This window comes from Mus musculus, chromosome 1 (assembly GCF_000001635.26).
Source record: "Mus musculus strain C57BL/6J chromosome 1, GRCm38.p6 C57BL/6J".
NCBI lineage: Eukaryota > Metazoa > Chordata > Mammalia > Rodentia > Muridae > Mus > Mus musculus.
The window spans coordinates 82,693,550-82,718,532 of NC_000067.6; the positions used below are offsets into that span (position 1 = coordinate 82,693,550).

Below are 24,983 nucleotides of genomic sequence, written 5' to 3' on the forward strand. Positions count from 1 at the left end.
GTGAGAATAACTTTTATTTGCCTGATATAATTGTTGCCTCCAAGGGCTTACTGCTTCCGTCTGCCAACCTAGGCCTAGCGCTGGAAGCTTCTAGGCTCTATAGAATGTAATCTAAGCAATCTATTGTTTTCAGCCTCTGAGACCTGCTGCTGAGTAAGCTCACCCATTCCTGGCTCTTTGTGATCTCTGACTGGCTGGTTCAACTTAACTGTTCTGGCTCAAAGCCTCTGACTCCTCTACAAGCTGGCTCCTCCATTGGCCTCTGACTTTTGCTCTGTGTGGCCTCAATGTGGATCCTTTTCCTTCTCTGGCTCATTCTGTCTTCAACTTGTCTCTGTAAAACTCTCCCCTGTACAACTTACCCTATACAGCTGCCTCATCCTCTCTCTCTCTCTCTCTCTCTCTCTCTCTCTCTCTCTCTCTCTCTCTCTCTCTCTCTTCCCTCTTTTACTTTTGTTTTCAAATATTTGTTTATTTTATGTATGTGAGTATATCGTCACTGTCTTCAGACACACCAGAAGAGGGCATTGGATCCCATTACAGATGGTTGTGAGCCACCATGTGATTTCTGGGAATTGAACTCAGGACTTATGAAAGAACAGTCAGTGCTCTTAGCTGCTGAGCCATCTCTCCAGCCCCCTCTGCCCTCTTTTAAATAGCCTCTCTTTTCTCTCTCTTCTGACAGTTGGGCATAGCCTAGCATTACTTTTTCTGCCACTCTGACATCACTTTTAAGCACAGGGGCTTCCTTCTACAAACTACCTTTACCTTCGTTGTTTGGGATTGAAGGTGTGCACTAAGGGCGTGCCTGCTTTTCCAGCCAGACGGATTAAAGGTGTGTGCTAAATACTGAGCCACACCACAACTAGAAACAGGTTTTCCCAGTAAATAACACAATCCAAGGGTTCACAGTGTTACCAACTATCCTGCAACAGGTGAGCCCCAGCTTTTCAGCTCTGAAAGGTGGCAGCAGTGTGTCAGATGGCCCTTACATTTTAGACTCGCCTTCGTGAACAGAAAGCTACAATTTCCAGTGTGTGTGCAACAGTTGTTTTGATTCAACTTTGAACTTCAAAATCTAGAGCACTAAAAAAAATGGTGAATTAGTTAAGAGGGCCTCATTTTACTGTTTAGCAAACTGAATTCTAAGCACCTGCTCTTGTAACCAAGAAGTCTGAAGTTCTGCCTCAACAAATTCAGCCTAGAGACGTGAAACAGTACTTCTTGCAAAATCTTAGGTTAGAACGACATAGCCAAGCTTCTAACAAAAACATAGATGGGGTGACTTCAGTGATGCCTGCTTTCTCAGAGTCTGGAAACCAGAACACTGAGACCAAAGTGCTGGTAAGACTTGGTTCCTGTGAGACCTCTGGGCTTGGCTAGAGCCGCCTCTTCCTGTCTCCCCTTGTTTTTGCATTCTGATCTCTTACAAAGATGCCACTAGTGTTGGTTTAGAGTTCTCACTTTCATTTAACTTTACAAAATATTTAAAATACATTTTTAGCTTTATTTATTTATTCATTTATTTATTTATTCATTGTATGTGGGGGTGGTGAGTAGCATCCATGTGGAGATCCAGGGGCATCGTGCAAGAACTTGTGGGAATCAGTGCACTCCTTCCATCGTGTGGATCCTAGGGATCAAATTCAGGTTGTCAGGCTTGGCTGCAAGCACCACTACCCACTTAGCCATCTTGTCAGCCCCAATTTTTGACAACCATATCGCTAAACACAATGGTTTTCTGACGCACTGGGGATTAGGACTTTAGTCTATAAATTTATGATGAATATAATTCCACCTGTAGTGCTATTTCAATTCTTTTTTTTTCCATGACATAATTCTGATCTGGTTCTTGCTATCCGTGTTAACTTATAACAAGTGTTTGTTTTGTTTTATTAAAAACAATTGCTTGACTGGAGATGAAACTCAGTAGTGTAGTATTTCCTTACATACACATGGTCCTAGGTTCAATTCCCAGCCCTGGCAGGAGGAGGGAAAGAAAAAAATGTATTTTTAAAAAATATTTATTTGTTTGTTTGTTTATTTTATATATATGAATACACTGAAGCTGTCTTCAGACTCACCAGAAGAGAGCATCAGATCCCATTACAGGTGGTTGTGAGCCACCATGTGGTTACTGGGAATTGAACTCAGGATCTCTGGAAGAGCAGTCAGTCAGTGCTTTTAACCACTCATCATCTTCTCCAGCCCTGAAAAAAAAATGTATTTAATAAATCTAAAACACACACAAAAACTTGCTAAACTATTAAGTTACAGCTACAGGTTACATGAATATAGCATTTAAGTGAGGGATTTGATAGGTTTGCAGTTAGCTCCTGATTTTAGCAGTTAGTCATATATTGAGCAATTTGTATAAGGATCGAACCTAAGTTGTTGGGCTTGGCTACAAGCAACTTTAGCCACTGAGCCATGTTGTCAGCCCTAATTAAAAAAAAAAAAAAAAACACATTGCTAAATACAATGGCATTCTGAATAGCTGGGTGTTAGAACTCCAACATAGAAGGGAAATCACAGCTGTGTGGTTTCCAGGAGAATGCTTTTCAGAACGAGTGTCTGAGGTGACCTGTCAGGAATTTCCTTAAGGGCAGCCTGAGCACGGCTGACAGAGGAACTGACTGAGTAGCCAATGTAACTAATTACTTATTATCTTGGTGTTCTTTTGCTCTCCTCTCTCTGCATCTTTAGGAAAACCAGGTCCTGCTGGTGATTTGGGTCTGAAAGGACAGAAAGGCTTCCCAGGCCCTCCAGGAAGCACTGGCCCTCCAGGTACCGTTTTAAAATTTATTCTACTCCTCTGTCTAGAGAAAACACACTTTCTCCTTGAGATTCAACCAAGTTTACTGTTCTGTCTCTTGCAGAATAGTGACATTGGTAACACTCCCTAATTGAAGTATCTGTCAGTATCATGGTCATCTCAGGATAGTACTAATCTATGATAGGTTTTTGGGTGTTTTGTTTTGTTTTACTATGAATGTAGTTCCACATAACTACAGTTCTGAAAAATCAGTATCTTTGAGCACTTTCCACCTCTCTCACTGGTATTCACAGTAGGCCATCAGAAGTGGGCCCTGTCTTTGAGTGGCATGATTTAGGTTTCTGTTTGTTTCAGGCCCTCCAGGACTCCCAGGACTTCCTGGGCCAATGGGTATGAGAGGTGACCAAGGACGTGATGGAATTCCTGGTCCTCCAGGAGAAAAAGGAGAAACAGGTACAGCCTGCTCTTCATCTATATATCCAAATTAATGAATCATATATATATATATATATATATATGTGTGTGTGTGTGTGTGTGTGTGTGTGTGTGTATACACATATGTGTGTGTGAATCTATATACATATGCATACACTATATATTATATTTTAATTGTATATGATATAGGATATATTATTTATATATTATATAATATGTAGCATGTATAAGTATATATAGATTATGTAATTTATATTATATATAATTTAATATATAAATATATAACATAAAATTCTAGATAATTATATATAATATATTATAAAATATTATAAATAAATTAAATTAATATTTAATATAATAAATTAAATTTATATTTATTATATATTTATTTATAATATATAAATTTATAAACTACAATATATAATATAATATAAATTATAAATATATCATATATTATTGTATATGTATATTATAATTATAATATATTGTGTATATTATATGTTATTATATTATCATAGAATATAATAATTATCATAGGATATGTATGTGTATGATATGTAATTATTATATATGATACATATAAATATACAATAATTATATATATAATTATATATATAATATAGTGTGTGTGCAAATGTTTATGGAGTCATTCATGCCATAGCCATTTTGTGGAAGGCAAGAGGATGATCTACAGGGGTTGATTTTCCCTTTACCCCACATGGGTCCTGGGGGACTGAGGTCACGTCACTAGTGGAGATGTATGAGCCTTTATCCACAGAGCTACATCACTGGTTGCCTTTGATATTGTTTCACCCACTGATTTATGAATAACATTTAATTCCATGTGGCTCTAATAAGTCATCACTGATAGAACGCATGGTCTCTGACACATTCTCAGCATGTATCAATTGTATTTCCTTCACATATAGGATGTAAGGAGATTAATCAAATGTTAACATATCAAAATTACATCTTACAGGCTTGCTGGGGGCCTACCCAGGCCCAAAAGGGAGCCCTGGTGTACCAGGTAGGCATTTCTTCTTCCCTGATCATAAAATGCATGTTTCCAAGAGCAGTAGATACTTCTCTTGATTTGATTTGTCAAGCAATGTAACTTGGCAAAGTGAAAGATGCTCCAATGATAAGACTAAATGTAGTCTTAATAGTTAATTAAACTATAATCACAATGAAGGAAACATTTTCAAAGCTGTGTCCTAGCCTACCAGATTTTCTTTTATGCAAGTCTTTGAAGATATTCATATGTATTTGTGTTGTTGCTGCTGTTGTTAGTTTGTTATTGCAGTGTCACAGCTCCTGAAAGAATACAGGTAGAGGTGGCTTCCCTGTAGGCACCCTTTTCTGCTGGTGAAGTACAAGGGTTTTGCCATTCCCCACTTTGACTCCAGCCCTTGCACCGAGTTTGTAGTTCATGTTGATTGTCAAGGGCTACCCTGAACCTCTATCAACATCTGAGACACGACAACTTATCTAGTATGTTCCTCAAAGTCTATGCATGTTTCTTGACCCACCTTTCTCAAGCCAGTGTCATAGGAGAAGCAGAGCCCTTGAACACTTTTCTTTTCTGTAGAGAAAGACACCAAGAGAAACAGCTGATTGTTTGCACCTTTTAGCAATCTTTATTATCCTGGCATGAATAGGAGTTTTTCAAGGTAGTAATTATGCTTTATTCATAACGAATGATGACATGAGACCCTGCAGAAGATGAGTTGATGTTGGAACTGAACAACACTGGAGCTGGAGTGTAAAGCAGACAGGAGCTGCTCTTTCCCGTCCTTTCTTAAAGACTTGATGGTCCTTTTAGTCAGTCTCAGTGTTTATACGCTGAGCCTTCTGTCCCCGATGAGCATGGAGCCTTTCCCTATCCCAGTGTCTAGTTGTAGAATTATATACAGAAGAAAAGCTTCAGTTCGTATCGTTAGACTAAGCTCGAAAGTCCCTGGAAGGGAAATGCTGTCTTTACATTACTCTGCATTTGACTGCAAATAACATTTCAAAGGGAAAAAAATCACACCTTAGATCAAAATCATCATCATCATCAACAACAACAACAAAAGCTTTAAAAATAACAAATAGTCCACTTATGCAAGTAATTGCACATCTCGATGCTTCTGGGATAATAAACCATGAAGAGTTCATCAGAACGTGGAAGATGTGGATTGGTTTGCTTAGTTTATTCTCCCAGATCCTTAAGAGAACTCATATTAGAAAACAAGAAATAAAAGTTTAACAAAAATGTAATATAAAACCCATGACATGAGTACATGAGGTTATTGGTGGACAAAGTGCTACTGAGGCACCGACACAAGCTGACATCCTCTGAGCACTTCCTTTAACAGCAGGAATTACAGGCACCATAAGACTAAGGAATGTGAATGCACTGAGGACAACACCGGAACACTCAATACTTTGGTTCTCTTTCTCACCCTAGGCCTTTACTACCTACCTAACAGTGACCCACCCACAACATTCCCCAGCCAGCAGCCTCACTCTTCTCTCTCCTATACTGAAGCCACTTACTCTCATGAATAACACCAGTTGAGGATGTAAAACACACTCATACTTATAAAATAAAATCAACAAGTCACACACACATGGGAAAGAAGAGGGGAGATTGTTTCCAATCCATATGACAGCTTTCATCCAGGAATTTCAAAGCACAGTTTCTTGAAGGTTTTCTGAAAGGACTAATAATACCTGGTACTACACTGTGACATCTGGGCTCTCTTTTCAGACCTCTTGCAGGCTGATCCCCCTTTGACTCGGTATCACGGATGTGGGAAAGATTCAGCCAGGAGACTAAACAGGATTACAACTTCCTCTGTGTCTAACTGGGCAACAATTCCAAGCCCACATCACTACCCTGAAGTTTAGCTTCTCTCTGCTCTGTTGAATTATCTGTAAATAAATAATGTCACTCTAAAGTCCACCAAATAGGAACTGTGGCTTACATACACACAACACTTTAGATCTTAAAATAGCATGCCATTTGGCTAAATGTCAGATAAATGTTTTTCAAATAGCTGAGCTGGGGCAGGAGTATTTTTACTTTTAAAATAAAATAAGACAATGAAAGAGCTGGGGAGATGGCTCCATGGTATGAAATATACACTATCTGTAATATCAGGGCTGGGAAAGCTGAGACATGCAGATCCCTGGAATTTGATAATCAGCCATACCAGGCAAATCAATGGTCTCCAAGTTCACTGAGTGAGCATTTTTCAATAAATAAGACACAGGAGCACACACACACACACATCCCAAATAAAATCAGACAACATATTTGTAAAAAATGTAGTGATTTTTGCCTAGATCAACACCTAGTCAGAGGAAGACCTATAGATCTATATTTTTGTTCTCTAGCTGTTTTTTTTTTAAAGAAAATACATTATTAATCTTAACATTTTCAAAGAAAGTGCCTATATTGCTGTAAACCCAGCTGAGCTTTCTTCTTTACAGGTGCCAAAGGAGACAGGGGAGTTCCAGGCTTGTCTGGCCTTCCCGGCAGGAAGGGGGTTATGGGGGATGTTGGACCCCAAGGACCCCCAGGCACTGCTGGACTCCCAGGGCCACCAGGTCTACCTGGGGCAATTATCCCTGGCCCCAAAGGAGACAGAGGTCTTCCTGGCTTAAGAGGAAATCCAGGTAGAGCGCTTCCTTCCACAAGTTGGAATGGAAGTGGCATCACATGTGTTCTTTCTGCATTACCTCATGGCTTCTTGTGTTGCCCCTGTCCTTCTTCACTTCTCTCATACCCCTGACTGTCCTCAGGGAGATGTCGTTCCTTCCTGCTTCTCCCCGTGCTTCCCTGGCATGCTCTCCTTCCATCCTTACCACAGCCTCACCTCACAGCAGCAAAGGAAAGGGTGTTTGGGGCAATAACAAGCTGTGGAGCTTGTGTTCCATTTTGAAAGAATCTATGACAGAACTCTCGAGAATCCCTTACTGGCAACTCTGATGCACTCTTTGTGAATCCAGGTGAGCCAGGTCCCCCTGGACCTCCAGGACCTATCGGAAAAGGCATAAAAGGTGACAAAGGATTTATGGGCCCACCTGGCCCCAAAGGCCTGCCTGGAACTGTAGGGGACATGGGCCCACCAGGTTTCCCGGTGAGTGTGGAATGTTATTAATACAGTTCTGCCTTGCTGTTGTTATGCTGCAGTCATATTGTATATATCAGCACTGGTCACACGTGCTCACTGTTTGTGAACTGTACTATTAACTCTGGCAAACTGACTGGTGTGCATGATCAGCTGCACCTGAATGCAGCACACATTCACTCTGTATGATGCATCTGTGTACTGTTGTGATACATCCAAGGTCCCACAGAGCCCAGGAAATCAAAGACACTTAAGGGCTGCAAAGATTTCACCTCTATAACACCTCTAACATATGGGTATATGGGTACAAACCTCTGACTCTTGCTTATTTAAACTTTGAGCTTGTAGGGAAAAATCTAAGTACCTATTAGTTGATAAATGTCCTCCAATAGCCTCAAATGATAGTCATTGTGTCCCTCTATTAATTTGCTTTCAAAACAACCTTTGCTATCTGTAAATGTGTATACACACACACACACACACACACACACACACACACACACACACATACATCATCATCATCTAATATTTAAATGTAACTTGAATTTATTCCTATTATTATGTACCTGGTTCTGGCAGATTTAGTTTCCTTGTTCATCAGCCTTACCTCTACCGTGAATATACCCCATTCTGACACTATTTCCCTTTAAAACAAAGCCAGCATTACAACTTACAGAAATAAGAGCTAAGTCCCCCAGCAAGTGTCTAAGAGAAGGAAGTATCTAACTGAACTGAACATTGCCATTTTGGGACTTCAACCTAAGTTTCCCTTGGGCCACTCAGCTGACTCATGACCACAATGGTAATGACACACTGTGCTTAGAGTCAGCTGTGCTCATGAGCCTTTTCTTCATAAAATTCAACTTTGTTATTGTAGAAATCACATGCCTTCCCAGTAAGAAGAGGAGAGAACTCTTTAAGAGCACACATGCAGCCCTGGCTAATACCCAAGAGAAGCCAGCCTCTAGTAGAATGTTTTATTATTTTACATATACCTTAGGCTTATACATGTCACAGAAGCTATCACCTGCCTTCCCCCCAAGTAAACCTCTTAGGACCCGACTCCGGGTTACATTTTGAACAACTTAAAACAGAGACAGAGGGACTATAAATCTAGCCAGTTAGGCAAATGGGAGATTTTCACAACAAAGATATCGCTAGAATGATTTTAAGCACACCAGTGTCCTCTTTCTAAGTAGTTGTCTCCCAGGTTCATCTTGTCCAGCTGGCAGAGTTATGTTTTTCTCAGGAAGAGAACCAGGGGCTTTATGGCAGGCCAGGACTTACACTGCTGTGACCCTGTATTCCCCTGTGAGCATCCTGTTGGCGGCACCTTCTTTGGGGACAGGCCTGATAGCTGGTCAGTCCTGGTGAACAATTACATCCTCAAATTATAAACTTTGCTATCTCTGTCAGGCCTGACTAGCTACTTATCTTTGGAGTATTTTGGAGGCAGCACTTCCCCAGCTAAATTCCACTTTGTGTGATTAATGTCTCCTAAGCAAATCTATTAATAAATCCTTCATAACACCAGTTCTATTACTTTGAGTTTCTCTTACACCAGTATTTCTTCCATATTTTCCTTGCCTAGCCATTGTGCTGTTGGTGTCTGAGATGTTAAGTGTGGAACTTTCACGATTACCTCCAAGGATGCTATTCTTGTAGGTCCAGACTCCCAGGATCCCAGCCCAAGACCTCTCATTTCTGAGTCCCTCCCTTACCCTCTACCACTTCACCTGAATTCTCTTGGAAGCAGATGTGAATAGATTGATGTGGTTCAAAACTCATTCTAGGGTATCCACACTGTTCCAAGCAACACAGTCCTTTACTCTCAAAGAGCCTAGTCTAAAATGAAGGAGACAGATACTGAAATTCGTCCTTATGCTGTGTACTACAAGGAAAGATGGGGAGGTGGCTGAAGAAACACAGCAAGGGCTCCTGTTTTTCTCTGTGGGATGTGCTCAGGGCCTGAGTCAGAAAAGAGAAACATCAGTTATCCAGGGAAACAAGGGAGGCAAGGTGGAGGCTGAGAGAGGAGTGGATGCCGAGAGGAGTTCTCCAGAGCCTAAAGGCTCACTGTGTGTGTGTGTGAGGAGGACAACTGCAGGCTGAGGATGCATAAGAACCCATCCAGAGGAGACCAGAGGACTGAAGAGTTCAGGTCACAAAGGTCTCATTCTCTAAAGAAGCAATACGGGCTACAGACAACCGGCCACCTTCCTGGTCAGAGCACAGGTGTCCGCACAGCCCAGGAGGCTTCTGCCTCACGTTCTGCGGGGGCCACCTTGGTTTCGAGACCCCGCGGCGGGCGGTCTGCGGGTGAGAGTGTGGAACACAGAGGCCAGCAGCTTCTGGAACGGGCGAGAGCCACAGAGCCTCTGAGGCGGCGCCATTTCCGGCTCCAGACAACCGGCCACCTTCCTGGTCAGAGCACAGGTGTCTGCACAGCCCGGGAGGCTTCTGCCTCACGTTCCGTGGGGGCCACCTTGATTCTGGGACTCCGCAGCGGGCAGTCTGCAGGCCAAAGCAACACAGCTTCTGGGAAAGATCCTGTTTTGGGCCTTCATCTTCGGCCAGGAGGAGGTCCAAACACCAGATAACTGTGCACCTCCGTGAAAGAGGAGAGCTTGCCTGCAGAGACTGCTCTGACCACTGAAACTCAGGGAAGAGAGCTAGCCTCCCTGGTCTGCTGATATAGTGTAACAAAATCACCAGAGGAACAATCTCTAAACAGAGACAACTATAACAACTAACTCCAGAGATTACCAGATGGCGAAAGGTAAACTTAAGAATCTTACTAACAGAAACCAGGACTACTCACCATCATCAGAACCCAGCACTCACACTTCGCCCAGTCCAGGGCACCCTAACACACCTGAAAAGCTAGACCTGGATTTAAAAGCATATCTCATGATGATGGTAGAGGACATCAAGAAGGACTTAAATAACTCACTTAAAGAAATACAGGAGAACACTGCTAAACAAGTAGAAGACACTAAAGAGGAAACACAAAAATCCCTTAAAGAATTACAGTAAAACATAACCAAACAGGTAGAAGACATTAAAGAGGAAACACAAAAATCACTTAAAGAATTGCAGGAAAACACAACCAAACAGGTGATGGAATTGAATAAAACCATCCAAGACCTAAAAAGGGAAGTAGACACAATAAAGAAAACCCAAAGTGAGGCAACAGTGGAGATAGAAACACTAGGAAAGAAATCTGGAACCATAGATGCGAGCATCAGCAACAGAATACAAGAAATGGAAGAGAGAATCTCAGGTGCAGAAGATTCCATAGACAACATCGGCACAACAATCAAAGAAAATGGAAAATGCAAAAAGATCCTAACTCAAAACATCCAGGAAATCCAGGACACAATGAGAAGACCGAACCTACAGATAATAGGAGTGGATGAGAATGAAGATTTTCAACTCAAAGGACCAGCAAACATCTTCAACAAGATTATTGAAGAAAACTTCCCAAATCTAAAGAAAGAGATACCCATGAACATACAAGAAGCCTACAGAACTCCAAATAGACTGGACCAGAAAAGAAATTCCTCGACAACAAAAGGAGATCAAGGGGATACAAATTGGAAAAGAGGAAGTCAAAATATCACTTTTTGCAGATGATATGATAGTATATATAAGTGACCCTAAAAATTCTACCAGAGAACTCCTAAACCTGATAAACAGCTTCGGTGAAGTAGCTGGATATAAAATAAACTCAAACAAGTCAATGGCCTTTCTCTATACAAAGAATAAACAGGCTGAGAAAGAAATTAGGGAAACAACACCCTTCTCAATAGTCACAAATAATATAAAATATCTTGGCATGACTCTAACTAAAGACGTGAAAGATCTATATGATAAAAACTTCAAATCTCTGAAGAAAGAAATTAAAGAAGATCTCAGAAGATGGAAAGATCTCCCATGCTCATGGATTGGCAGGATCAACATTGTAAAAATGGCTATCTTGCCAAAAGCAATCTACAGATTCAATGCAATCCCCATCAAAATTGCAACTCAATTCTTCAACGAATTAGAAGGAGCAATTTGCAAATTCATCTGGAATAACAAAAAACCTAGGATAGCAAAAAGTCTTCTCAAGGATAAAAGAACCTCTGGTGGAATCACCATGCCTGATCTAAAGCTTTACTACAGAGCAACTGTGATAAAAACTGCATGGTACTGGTATAGAGACAGACCAGTAGACCAATGGAATAGAATTGAAGACCCAGAAATGAACCCACACACCTATGGTCACTTGATCTTCGACAAGGGAGCTAAAACCATCCAGTGGAAGAAAGACTGCATTTTCAACAATTGGTGCTGGCACAACTGGTTGTTATCATGTAGAAGAATGCGAATCGATCCATACTTATCTCCTTGTACTAAGGTCAAATCTAAGTGGATCAAGGAACTTCACATAAAACCAGAGACACTGAAACTTATAGAGGAGAAAGTGGGGAAAAGCCTTGAAGATATGGGCACAGGGGAAAAATTCCTGAACAGAACAGCAATGGCTTGTGCTGTAAGATCGAGAATTGACAAATGGGACCTAATGAAACTCCAAAGTTTCTGCAAGGCAAAAGACACCGTCAATAAGACAAAAAGACCACCAACAGATTGGGAAAGGATCTTTACCTATCCTAAATCAGATAGGGGACTAATATCCAACATATATAAAGAACTCAAGAAGGTGGACTTCAGAAAATCAAATAACCCCATTAAAAAATGGGGCTCAGAACTGAACAAAGAATTCTCACCTGAGGGATACCGAATGGCAGAGAAGCACCTGAAAAAATGTTCAACATCCTTAATCATCAGGGAAATGCAAATCAAAACAACCCTGAGATTCCACCTCACACCAGTCAGAATGGCTAAGATCAAAAATTCAGGTGACAGCAGATGCCGGCGTGGATGTGGAGAAAGAGGAACACTCCTCCATTGTTGGTGGGATTGCAGGCTTGTACAACCACTCTGGAAATCAGTCTGGCGGTTCCTCAGAAAATTGGACATAGTACTACCGGAGGATCCAGCAATACCTCTCCTGGGCATATATCCAGAAGAAGCCCCAACTGGTAAGAATGACACATGCTCCACTATGTTCATAGCAGCCTTATTTATAATAGCCAGAAGCTGGAAAGAACCCAGATGCCCCTCAACAGAGGAATGTATACAGAAAATGTGGTACATCTACACAATGGAGTACTACTCAGCTATTAAAAAGAATGAATTTATGAAATTCCTAGCCAAATGGATGGACCTGGAGGGCATCATTCTGAGTGAGGTAACACATTCACAAAGGAACTCACACAATATGTACTCACTGATAAGTGGATATTAGCCCAAAACCTAGGATACCCAAGATATAAGATACAATTTCCTAAACACATGAAACTCAAGAAAAATGAAGACTGAAGTGTGGACACTATGCCCCTCCTTAGAAGTGGGAACAAAACACTCTTGGAAGGAGTTACAGAGACAAAGTTTGGAGCTGAGATGAAAGGATGGTCCATGTAGAGACTGCCATATCCAGGGATCCACCCCATAATCAGCATCCAAATGCTGACACCATTGCATACACTAGCAAGATTTTATCGAAAGGACCCAGATGTAGCTGTCTCTTGTGAGACTATGCTGGGGCCTAGCAAACACAGAAGTGGATGCTCACAGTCAGCTAATAGTGGATCACAGGGCTCCCAATGGAGGAGCTAGAGAAAGTACCCAAGGAGCTAAAGGAATCTGCAACCCTATAGGCGGAACAACATAATGAACTAACCAGTATCCTGGAGCTCTTGACTCTAGCTGCATATGTATCAAAAGATGGCCTAGTCGGCCATCACTGGAAAGAGAGGCCCATTGGACATGCAAACTTTATATGCCCCAGTACAGGGTAACGCCAGGGCCAAAAAGGGGGAGTTGGTGGGTAGGGGAGTGGGGGTGGGTGGGTATGGGGGACTTTTGGTATAGCATTGGAAATGTAAATGAGCTAAATACCTAATAAAAATGGAAAAAAAAAGAAGCAATACATTACCGCTGGAGAGATGGCTCCATGTCTCAGAGCACCTTCCAGAGGACCTAGACTCAGTTCCCAGCATCCACACCAGACAGCTCATAATCACCTGTAATTCTAGCTCCAAAGTTATCTAACACTTCCCATTTCTGGCAACACCTAGGCTCTTGTGTGTGTGAGTGCATACACACACACACACACACACACACACACACACACACACACACACACACACACACACTTAAAAGTTAAACCCAAAGAGTCAGTATATCGATTCTTCATTCATGAGTGCATGTCAAGTCTCCTCTACAAGTTGAAATCAATCCTTTATATAACTTACCTTTGTTTTGACCACTCACCAAAGCTTAAAACCTATTCTGATTGCCCTATGTAGCAGTCACTGTGACCACAAAGACAAAGGGTGGAGAGATCACATGAAAATACAGACTCTCTATCACCCAGCCCACGAGTCCACTTCTCACCCTCATATGGCGTTCTGTGGGCTGCATATTAGGAAGCATGTTAGTTCTTTTCAACTCTTCTGTGATTTGATTTATAGAATCTACTCATTGAGATACTGTGCACCTCCATCCAATCTGTAGATGTCACCCTTGTAACTCGCTGGTGCTTTGAAAGTTGTCGTTACTGACCTAGTGATTGCACCTAAAGTTCTTCCAAGGACACCAGCAGATAGAAAGTCTGGTCTGTAAACAAGACTGCCCTTACTCCTTCAGGTGCTTTCGTGGTCATTTCCAATGGAAAGATGATTCTTCTTGATGAATGTCCTCTCTTTCTGCAGAAAATACCTCCCTTCCCACCCAAGAGCTGAACCTAGTGTCTGACTCTCCTTAGCTGCCTTTTGCTAGAGAACAGACGATTACCAGAAGCCAGACAGTCCCTGATCAGATGGCTGGCTCCCTTTCCTTTCCCTCTTCTTTTAACTACATACCAGTTCATCCCACCAATTGAATTATTGTGTTTTTCCTTCTGGAGGCAACTGGCTCTAAAGCAACCTGTAATTCTTGGCAACTTTTTCATGAGTTTTAGTTCATTATTCTCAATAGCTTTCTGTCTCAATTCCTAGGAACAGTGTGAAAGTGGATCTGAGGTATTGATCTTTTTGGAAGCCCTGATCCCTCTCATCTCTCATGGCTGTCCTTGAGTGCCTCAAGGCTTCAGCAGCAGTTAATGTGAGCACCTCCTACTCATTAGGCACAATCTCTTCCCTACTGCTCTTTCTGGTCCCATCTCTAGACTGTAGATCTCCCACCACCCTCATCAGGAGTATTTTAGAACTCTGCTAGCTTAGCAGAATGACACTTGGATTCAACAATAGCTCTATGGTCTTTGCAATAATTACAGGTTAATTCTTCCAGAAATGACCCCAAATTCATGGCAGTTCCATTTAAACGCATTTAGAGCCCAAGCAGTATCCATTAACATCAGATGGCAAGTTTGCTTATTCACATGATGGGGGCGGGGCATGCTTTAAATGGTCCTAGGAAGAGCTTTAGGGAGCATAAAAGCTAAAGGTAGGCAGAATGCTGAACTAACATGTAAAAATGATGTCAATTTCACCTTATTCTTATCCACTATGAAGTCATATTTTTTATTAAAAAATAATCTGTCATGAGTTTTACATTTTTCAAACTTTGTGGTTCTGCTTTTTCCCCTGTACTCAAAATATAGGGAGCACCAGGTACCCCCGGTCTTCCCGGTGTCAGAGGTGATCCAGGATTCCCTGGATTTCCAGGCATAAAAGGTACTGTTTTGACACCACTGTTCTTATATACAAATACAGTAACTGCTGCTCCAATCATATTTGTAAAACCTCATATCACATTTGATGAACTCCTATGGCCACCAGAGATGGTAGAAGCAAAAAAAACAGGACCTCAGTGTGAGGACCTACTACCAGGTTTCAGTGTAGGGCTAGAGCAGCAAGCCCTGTGGGTTCAGATGGTAACTGCAATGGAAGAATGGAAATTATAGGATGATTAGAGACCATTGAAAGTTTACCTTGGGATTTTTAAATGTTTGAGAATAGAGGACAGCAAATGACATCAATACTGATGGAATTATTTTTAAGTTTTGGTCATGTACATTTAACTTCATAATTTGGGAAGCTAAAAAAAATCTTAAAGAACAGTCTCCAGCCCATTAGTTCAGGTAAAGTGGATTTTTATGCACAGATTTATACATTTGTGTTTTGTAGGGTTTATTTATTTGTAGTGGTAGGGACTGAACTCAAAGCTTCATAGATACTGGGCAAGTGTTCTAAGGTTGAAATATATGCCATTATATTCTTAATATTGAATGTAGTGTGATATATCAGGTTTAGTAGAACATGCCTGTAATTCTAGCACTTGGGAGGCAGAGGCAAAAAGATCAATAGAAGTTCAAGGCCAGTCTGCTCTATATTGTGAATTCTAGGCCTTTCAAAGCTACTTGGTGAGATTCTGTTGGGCTGGGGGTGTAGGTAATAATGTAATAGAAACAGATTTTTATTAGATTTGTCGTTTAACTGGTCACTACCCTATTCTGAGTTTTAGAAGGGCCAGAATCTCTTCTCACAGCCTGCAGAGATACTGAATAACAATTGTATCCAATGTGAACAAAACCAAGTTTTCCATGAAGGAAAACTTTCTACCTTCAAAGGTGGACCAGGTGGACTTTAAAACAACATTTTCAATTTCTTCAAACATCAGCCTTTTAAGGAGCAGTTAGCTGAAGATAGACCATTGTGAGTAATTCTGAGGACTCTCACTGGACTTGGGGACAGCGAATATAGGCAGGCTGTCCTGGATTAATGACACCATCTTCCCAAGTCTCAGAATAAAAACATTAACAATGTGAAAAGCATCTAAAGGCTGCCGTAAAGACAAACAATTAATGCTTCCGAGTATTGACAGGTAAACAGGGAGGGGATTTTCACAACCAAGCCCTACAAATATGCCCAATGGGACACAATCAGTTAGACTTCCAAAAAAAATCCTTGTCTTGGATGGTGATCTCACTTTAGTTGGGAAAATTTCCATCACCAAAACATTTAGGTGAATATTCTCATACTCATAGGTAAACGGTCATACTTCTTTCTGGTCCTCAGAGTAGTTTCTAGAGTAGTTGGCAATTAACTTTTGGTGCAGTAATTATTTTGTTCTGTTTTTTTTTATTTCTTCTCTGTTTTGCTTTTTTGAGACAGCCTTGAACTTTGCCATCCCCTTGCTTCTGTCTCTTAAGTGTTGGCATTACAGCCCTGCATCACTAAGCTCAACCTTACTGTATTTCATCTATTGATACCCTGTTTAATATTCAAGTATTTTAAGTAATTATATCTAGTGTCTATGCAATTTTTGTTGTTATTGTTGAGACAGGGACTTTCTATGTAGTCCTGAATGTCTTGGAACTCACTATGCAGACCAGGCTATACTCCAAATCACAGAGATCCACCCGCCTCAGCCTCCTGAGTGCTGGGACTAAAGGCGTGCACCACCAGGCCCAGCCATGTCTATGCAATCTTAATACTCTTTGAATGAGTATTGTCTAAATCATTGGCTATTTCTTGGTAGCCTTTTTATCATCTGTACAAAACATTATGAATAAAAGTGAAATGTTTGCCACTTTGTTACATAAATAAATATATGAAAATTCCTGACATAAACTCTGGGCTATTTGTACACATGGAACAACAAAATAAGAATGTAGTTAACTGAGATAACTAAATGTAACAGCTCATCAAAAGGTATTAGTACTGGGTTCAGTAGGGCCTCATAATTCTCCCAAAATACTTCATTGGTTCCCAAACTCAAAAGGTAATCTCTCAGAAACATGTCCCTGTGTATGTTAAAATATAAGCTTATTTTCTTTGTTTCTTTCTTACTCTTCCTCCTCCTTCTTAGGAGAAAAGGGTAACCCTGGATTTCTTGGGCCAATTGGACATCCAGGACCAGTTGGGCCCAAAGGACCACCAGGTAAATAGATCTATTTCTCAATTGCTGTTCTCTATAAAGAAAGAGTAGTTTCATGAAGTCATCTTTGCATTGTGTTTATATCAATAGGTCCACGTGGAAAACCTGGCACTCTTAAGGTCATCTCTCTTCCGGGAAGCCCAGGGCCACCTGGTGTACCTGGACAGCCAGGAATGAAAGGAGACCCTGGACCCCTGGGACTGCCAGGAATCCCAGGTATGGTAACACCATTAACCTAGATCTTTAATAAAGGGTGAATGAAGAAAATCTATAAAGCGTTTGGAAGCACCTGATAGAACTCCACATAAAATGGCCAATTTGGGATTAGGTTCATTTACCCTGACCAGTAACAAACAAACAAACAAACAAACAAGAGCTTAGACTCTTGTAAAACCATCTGGACATAGTACAGAGTAGGGAAAATACGTGCTGCATTTCATTTTTATTAGGAGAAAAGTGTCTTATCTATCTCCTTTGACAAACATCAGCTTTGGGGCTCAATTTTTAAATGAATGTCTGGTTATAACTGACTTCTATAAATGTGGACTCTTCAAGCAATTTGTACACCGAAGCGTTAGGGGAAAATGATTTTTAAAGTCTTTCTAGACTGCTGATAATTGGAAATGAACCTAACCCTTCACATAGTTTTAGCATATTGCAATAGAATTATGAATACAACTCTTGTTCTTTGTCTGAATCACATGAGAGATAAGAGAGGTATTACTTCCTGGTTTGATCACTTCATGGGCATCATGAATTCTGGAATAAAATACAACAACACACACTTTCATATAGTCCTGGTTTCTTAAGGCCTTTGGGGGAATTTAGTAGACAAACATGCCAGTTAACCTTTCTGGGATGTCTATTTTGGCTGGTGAAACTGCAGAAGTCCTGAGCTTACTTAGATGGGTGGCAGCGTGACCTTTTCTTCTAATATGATGGCATATAATACAACAGTACCTCTTGCCTAGGACCCTGTGGGCCAAGAGGTAAACCAGGCAAGGATGGGAAACCAGGAACTCCAGGACCAGCTGGTACAAAGGGCAACAAGGGCTTGAAAGGACAGCAAGGTAAACACCCAGCTTGCCTCCCTGTTTGAAGCAATATTGTTTCAGCATCCAAAGGGGACTTGTTTATACATGTGATCTTATGCCGCAAGGAAGAGTAAGTACTCTGGGTTTTCCAGTTAGTTCTACTGTTCAATTAGAACAAAGTCAGGGTGCCAGATGTTCACTTGGAAGGAGGAGGAGTCACAAATGACTGGAATGCACTGTTCATTCTGTTTTTAAGGATAGATTCTTAATTTTTAATCAAGGCAAAAATCTTTGATGAAGGACTAATAGAGCTCCAGTTACTATTCTATTTTTCAGAAAGGCAAATTGTGTTTTAATCACCCACAGCAATTATGTTGGCTAAAAATCTCTTATAGGAACAGTATGACCTGGATCAGCAAGTGGTTCTTCAATGACAGGGTACTAAGTGGGAGGGCCAGGAGATCAGAAGATAAGAAGATAGAAAATTTGGGATCCGGAGATCTGGTGTAAGCTATGTCTTATGACAGGCAAGCTTCTTAAGAAGTACAGCATCTAACGTAATACTTCTAGGGAGAGATGGGACAGTGTCAGTGAGAGTGGGAAGCTAACCAACCAATGTAGTACAAAGAGAACATGAGGTATCTCAGGGGCATCAGGGACTGAGCACAGGGCTGCCTTCAGACTGATAGCCATTGCCCCTTAGAGTGGGAAGTGTTGGGGTCTCAAGATCCTAAGACACAGCTCCCCTAAGGCCCCAGTTTCAGGCCATTATGGTTCTGGCAAGCATGTATCCGGTTTTAGAGAAAGAACTGTGTTCCTTCTCCATATGGATGGTAGGGGCACATATAAGGTGGGGTGAGTCTGGGTAGAGCCCTGGCCCCAGGCTATTAGAGTCTCTGCCAAGCCCTTTTCTAGTTTAGAAAAGGAGCTTGTCCTTTCTGTACACATTAGAGTTTCAGGGAATGCTTTGGCTTGGTCTAGCTCTCAACAGTGGTACCTCATGAGTGAGTCTTTTGCTATTCTGGTTTTGTTTTGCTTTTTCAATACTACCCTGGATTGAACAGAACAAGTTTGCTTCCTTACTTAGGACAGCTGTCTATGAACTATAGTATGTTTGCATACAAGTCAACAACTCGGGTGTACGGTCTACAACAAGGCCTTTAAAATATAATGCTCTACTTGAAATATAAACTATGCATGTCAGTTTGATAGCCTGGATCTAAATCTAGCTTATGCAAATGCAAAAGTCTCAAAGCACCCCTCTGGAAAACACTGAGATGGTAACTGCCTGAGGTTACAGACTTTGTTAAAATAATAAGAAGAAAAAAGTCTAACTTCCAAGTATCATTTCCCAACTAGGTTAGACATGTCAGTTCAAATATGGTACTATATTATTAACTGTAATATTATCCATGGGATCACTTTTGATTTAGTGTGGCAAGAAACCTACGTTAGAGAATGACTACCCATTTGGCTTCATTCCTAATGTGCTTTTGTTAATGGCTCTATTAATTTATACACTCTAATGACCATGGCTGGATATTAAAATGCAGGTGATAGCAAGCACAGGATACTATAATACAAATTGTGTTGGGAACTGATTAGCAAGTAGTCAAATGCTATGGAGGCTTCATGAGAATGATACGAGGATTCAAGCTTAGATCCACAGCAATGCCCCGTAGTTTCACATGAGCATGAGTTTCACTTGTTTCCAGTTCCTACCCTGATCAGCTAATCCTTTTTTAATTGCCATGGAGAGACCAGAAAGCATCTGTTGCTTAAGGTCCATATTTGTTATTTTTGCATCATCCTCAAAAGGATAAACATCCTCAAATGGAGCAACGTAAGGGAGGAAAGCTTTGTTACCAACAGGAAAGGCCCAGCAGTGACAAGGGCTCAGTTTGTGACAAGAGAAGCAGATTTCACCTCTTGGTGAGTCAGCAAGCAGGGAAAACTAGAATTACTGGCAGGTAAAATCTTCCAAGGCCGATGACCCCTTGTGACTACTTCTACCAGTCAGGCCCCATCTCCTAAGGACCCACAGCCTTTAACATTTTGCCATGAGCCAAGGAAGGACTGAGCATTCAAGGCATACGCCTCTAGGGAGCATTCTTGTTCAGGCCTTAACAGGGTGGATTACAGCCTCTGTGCATTAAAGGGAGAGGATGGAAAAAGTAATGTCTGCCTCTTATGTATTAAAGCCAAGGCAAATGTGGACTTTTGAGACTCCGAAGAAGAGAGGAAGGGACAGGAAAGAAGGGGGAAAGAGATAACTCAGTGAGTCTTAGTTAGGAAGTGACAAAAGAGAATCAGTCTTCTCCAACTGCACAGAAAAGGCAAAGCATAAATGCCACTTTGTTTGCAACTCCTATAGATAAAGGAAACGACCTTTGTTAAACTAGAAGAAGTCTTTGCCTTGCTCATGGATCCAAAACTTTCTTCAAAGTTTGTACCTCTAGGAAACGCTTTCAAAGTTTTACATGATTGTTTTCTGATTTACCAAAGCTTAGCAATTTTTATTACCTATCTGAACAGCTTTATAAGTTGTACATAGTTTATTTGATTCTAGGCCCCCTGTATACACACATACGTAAGCCAAGCCATTCATTCACTCATAAAAACTATACATGAAGCACAACAAATCAAATGCAGGACATTATGCCAGGCATCTCAGGGGAATTCAAATATGAGGAAAGACTTGATCTCAAAATAATAACAATAACAATAATAATAATAAGAAGAAGAAGTATCCTGTAATAAACTGGTTAATATTTAATATTAATTTTCCATTGTATCAGTTATGTTTGTGTGATAAAAAACCTGATATAAATAATGCCCAAGAGGAAAATTTTATTTGGCTCCTGGATTCAGAGGATTCAGTCCATTGTTGTTTGGCTCTATATTTGGATGCTGTGATGTAAAAGAGCACTGCTCACTACATAGAGGACAGAAAGCAGGTCATATAAAAGGGTCAGGGCAAGATAGAGTATCCAAGAACAAACCCCTACTTCCTACCTCTCACTACCTTACAATAAAGTCATTATCTACAAATCCATTAAGGAATTAGTCCATTCATTAGGACAGAACCCCATGATCTAATCATCTCTGGAAACGCCTTCACAGACACGCCTAGGTATGTCTTACTAGTCTCCTAAGTGTTTCTTAATCCACTTGACAATTAAAATAAAACATCATAGTCATTTTATAGCCCACTCGTCTCTAAGATTCCTTTTTCATATTTGAGGCTTACCAGCCACATAAACACACTTAAATTAGTACTTTAGAAAACATGTTTGAGAGTCTGGTCATGTTGCAACCTGTATAATTTGTTTTTCAAAGGCCCACCTGGTCTGGATGGATTGCCAGGCTTAAAGGGAAATCCTGGTGACAGGGGAACGCCGGCCACTGGTACAAGAATGCGAGGCTTCATCTTCACCCGACACAGTCAAACCACGGCCATTCCTTCATGCCCTGAAGGAACACAGCCACTCTATAGTGGGTTTTCTCTTCTTTTTGTACAAGGAAACAAACGTGCACATGGACAAGACCTAGGTAAGGTTCTAATTTCTAGGCAGTTTACGATGCTGAGTGTACACTATTTATAGGATTCGAGCTTCCCCTGAAGGTCACTGTAAACAATGTTAGCATCTTCTGGTGCATTTGAGAGAGCAACTGTGGTCCAAGGTTTAGTTTTCATCCTGATGTATAAACTGCTAGAGGAAATGCAGCTAGATTCACCATCTATCTCTTGTTAATCCTCACATTCATCTTTTCTAAAGCTTCCCCCTGGCTATTTGCTATTATGCATACCTGGAAGTAGCTAAAGCAAAGACATTGTCCCAGCAGAACAATATCGGGTCCCAAGTTCTATCCAAGAAGGAAGAAAGAGCCACTGAATGCATTCTTAGGGGGGAGGGTTGGCATACCCATTTGAGACTTTGGCTTCCATCCTAAAGCTTTACATTACCACAGAATTCTTCTGGTTTGTTGTTTTGTTTTGTTTCTTGGTCCAGGTTTGCCACAGGTCATGTGATAATTAACCTGTTTCTAAATAATGATAGAGTAACTAAAATTTACCTGACGTGATACTCAGCTTCATGTTTTATTAGGTACTCTGGGCAGCTGCCTGCAGCGATTCACCACAATGCCGTTCTTATTCTGTAACATCAATAATGTATGTAACTTTGCATCACGAAATGATTATTCATACTGGCTGTCAACACCAGCTCTGATGCCAATGGACATGGCTCCAATTAGTGGCAGAGCTCTCGAACCCTATATTAGCAGGTAAAAAACTCAATCCCTGTGTTTTACAAGAGAGTCAAGTGAATCACTTAACTTGTAAGGAATGCAACAGTAGAAAGTGGCTGTCATGCTATTGGTCTCATTTTACAGATGCACCGTCTGTGAAGGTCCAGCAATGGCCATAGCTGTTCACAGTCAAACTACTGCTATCCCTCCGTGTCCCCAGGACTGGGTTTCTCTCTGGAAAGGTTTTTCTTTCATTATGGTAAGAAGAAAAAAAAATCCTCAGCCCATTTCAAGTTATGAATAATGCCTATAGAATCTTGGGCTGTGTTGAAACAATGTGGTCCCCTACCTGTTAATATATAGATGCTTGGCGATCTGAAAATACACCTAAAGAGAAACATTGAGGATGGACATCTGCTCAGTAGTGTTTACGTAGCATGCACAACATCCTAGGTTCCATTCCCCAGCAGTGCATAGAAAGAGTGATCCCAACATTCAGGAGGTAGGGGCAGAAGGGTCGGATGTGCATGATCATCCTTTGCTCCATAACAAGTTTGTGGCCAACTTGGGCTATAAGAACCCTAGTCTTAATATATAAGTAAATAAATAAATACACTAAAAAAGACTGACGACTTTGATGCTGTTGATAAGTAATGAAGCACTGAATAAAAGACAGCAAGATGACTCAGTGGGCAAAAGCCCTGACACCAAGCCTGATGAGCTCAGTCCCTAAGACTGACATGGTAGAAAGGGAACCAGCTTCCGCAAGTTGTCCTCTGACCTCCATACCTTTGCTATGGCATGCATGTACACACACACACTCACACACACAATCACACACATAATCACACACAATATCACACACACACAATATCACACACACACACACAATATCTCACACACACACCAAACAAATAAATAAGTAAATATAATTTAAAAATTAGAAATACTCCTCAGATTTCCCACAAATCCCTGACTAGCATTCAAGAGAGAAGTAGCCACTCTATGACAGAGATTGGATGCCCCTTTGCTCATTTCTGTGATGACTTCTTTTCTTATATTGTCTGTAATGCTTATTATGATAACCACAGGAATATTTTTATGCATCTGTGGATTCATAAATAAAAACCGAATTATCTTAAAGTATCACATTTATGAAGTGACAAAATGTGCCTTGTACTGTGCCCCTCTGATATTCTTATGAGGAAGAATCTCTTTTAAAAAGTTCTGGCATTAATGCTAAATTCGGGGGAGAGACTGGCCATCTACAGTGCAGGCTGCTCTGCATGTCACTACTTACACGCTGCATACTTAGGCCTTGTTGTGACATATTATTCCCCCTCTTTACACACAGCTGTCCACTCAATTATTAATTAATTTTAAAACAGCAATCATGAGCTCCAACCAGTCAGGGTAGGATGGCTAGCAGGAATCACATTCTTCTCATGGAGCTCATATCCCAGTGGTAAACATAGGCAATAGATGTCGGATGGCTGTATCTCTTCCTAGAAGATGCCCCGAGTGTTACATCTAGATAGAAGAGAAGACATCTGTGTTTTCTTGGCTTTTCTTTTTTCTGTTGCTTTCTATTACTGCTTCCTACCCATGCCAAAATGTGGGAAACTTGTATTTGAGCCCCAACAGGCAGCGTTTTCATTGAGATCTTTTTGTTGTGATAGTTCACAAGTGCAGGCTCTGAGGGTGCTGGACAAGCACTTGCCTCGCCTGGCTCCTGCCTGGAAGAATTCCGAGCCAGTCCATTTATAGAATGCCATGGACGAGGGACATGTAACTACTACTCAAACTCCTACAGTTTCTGGCTGGCTTCGCTGAACCCAGAAAGAATGTTCAGGTAATTATGCCATGTTGGCCTTAATCTGATGACTCAACTCTAGAGCTGTTGAAAGGCTGCCTACAAGTGCTTTTTATTTGTACTTCTGTATGAATATACTTAACTCTCTCGGTCCTGACAATAAAATCCTATTTACCTTCATCCTCCCAGGATAGAGGTATTTTGGAGTCAAGAAGTAGAGTCTGTTTCTCACTGTGTCAGTAAAAACCAAATGTCCACGTGATTTTGTTATCACTAAACATATTCAACACATGTATAGATTTATAGTAAAGTACTGAAAATAAATACTAGCTGACCTGCTGATCTTAAGGACTTAAGTCTTATCTTTGAAGACTTAGGAGTGGAAAGAGAGGCCCATTGGTCATGCAAACTTTATCTGCCTCAGTACAGGGGAACGCCAGGGCCAAGAAGTGGGAGTGGGTCGGTGGGGGAGTGGGTGGGGGAGCGGGTGGGGGACTTTTGGGATAGCATTGGAAATGTAAATGAAATAAATACCTAATTAAAAATAAAATAAAAAAGGAGTATTT

General features: G+C 40.9%; 1 protein-coding gene and 1 long non-coding RNA gene across 2 annotated transcripts in view; one reads left to right on the top strand and one right to left on the bottom strand.

Moving 5' to 3' along the window:
* Positions 1-24,983, top strand: part of Col4a3 (collagen, type IV, alpha 3) — a 135,139-nt gene that overhangs the window by 106,629 nt on the left and 3,527 nt on the right. The window contains exons 39-51 of the mRNA NM_007734.2: positions 2,707-2,787; positions 3,131-3,229; positions 4,191-4,238; positions 6,689-6,874; positions 7,208-7,338; positions 15,041-15,113; positions 17,251-17,322; positions 17,410-17,535; positions 18,291-18,389; positions 21,693-21,905; positions 22,463-22,640; positions 22,749-22,863; positions 24,284-24,456. Of these exons, the coding sequence (NP_031760.2) occupies positions 2,707-2,787; positions 3,131-3,229; positions 4,191-4,238; positions 6,689-6,874; positions 7,208-7,338; positions 15,041-15,113; positions 17,251-17,322; positions 17,410-17,535; positions 18,291-18,389; positions 21,693-21,905; positions 22,463-22,640; positions 22,749-22,863; positions 24,284-24,456 (1,594 nt within the window). The remainder of the gene's footprint in view (positions 1-2,706; positions 2,788-3,130; positions 3,230-4,190; positions 4,239-6,688; positions 6,875-7,207; positions 7,339-15,040; positions 15,114-17,250; positions 17,323-17,409; positions 17,536-18,290; positions 18,390-21,692; positions 21,906-22,462; positions 22,641-22,748; positions 22,864-24,283; positions 24,457-24,983) is intronic.
* C430014B12Rik overlaps positions 1-24,983 on the bottom strand; it is a 34,395-nt gene that overhangs the window by 2,023 nt on the left and 7,389 nt on the right. The window contains exons 2-3 of the long non-coding RNA XR_865578.3: positions 4,741-4,793; positions 2,085-2,210 (exon numbers count right to left, since the gene is read on the bottom strand). This is a non-coding gene — a long non-coding RNA (RIKEN cDNA C430014B12 gene). The remainder of the gene's footprint in view (positions 1-2,084; positions 2,211-4,740; positions 4,794-24,983) is intronic.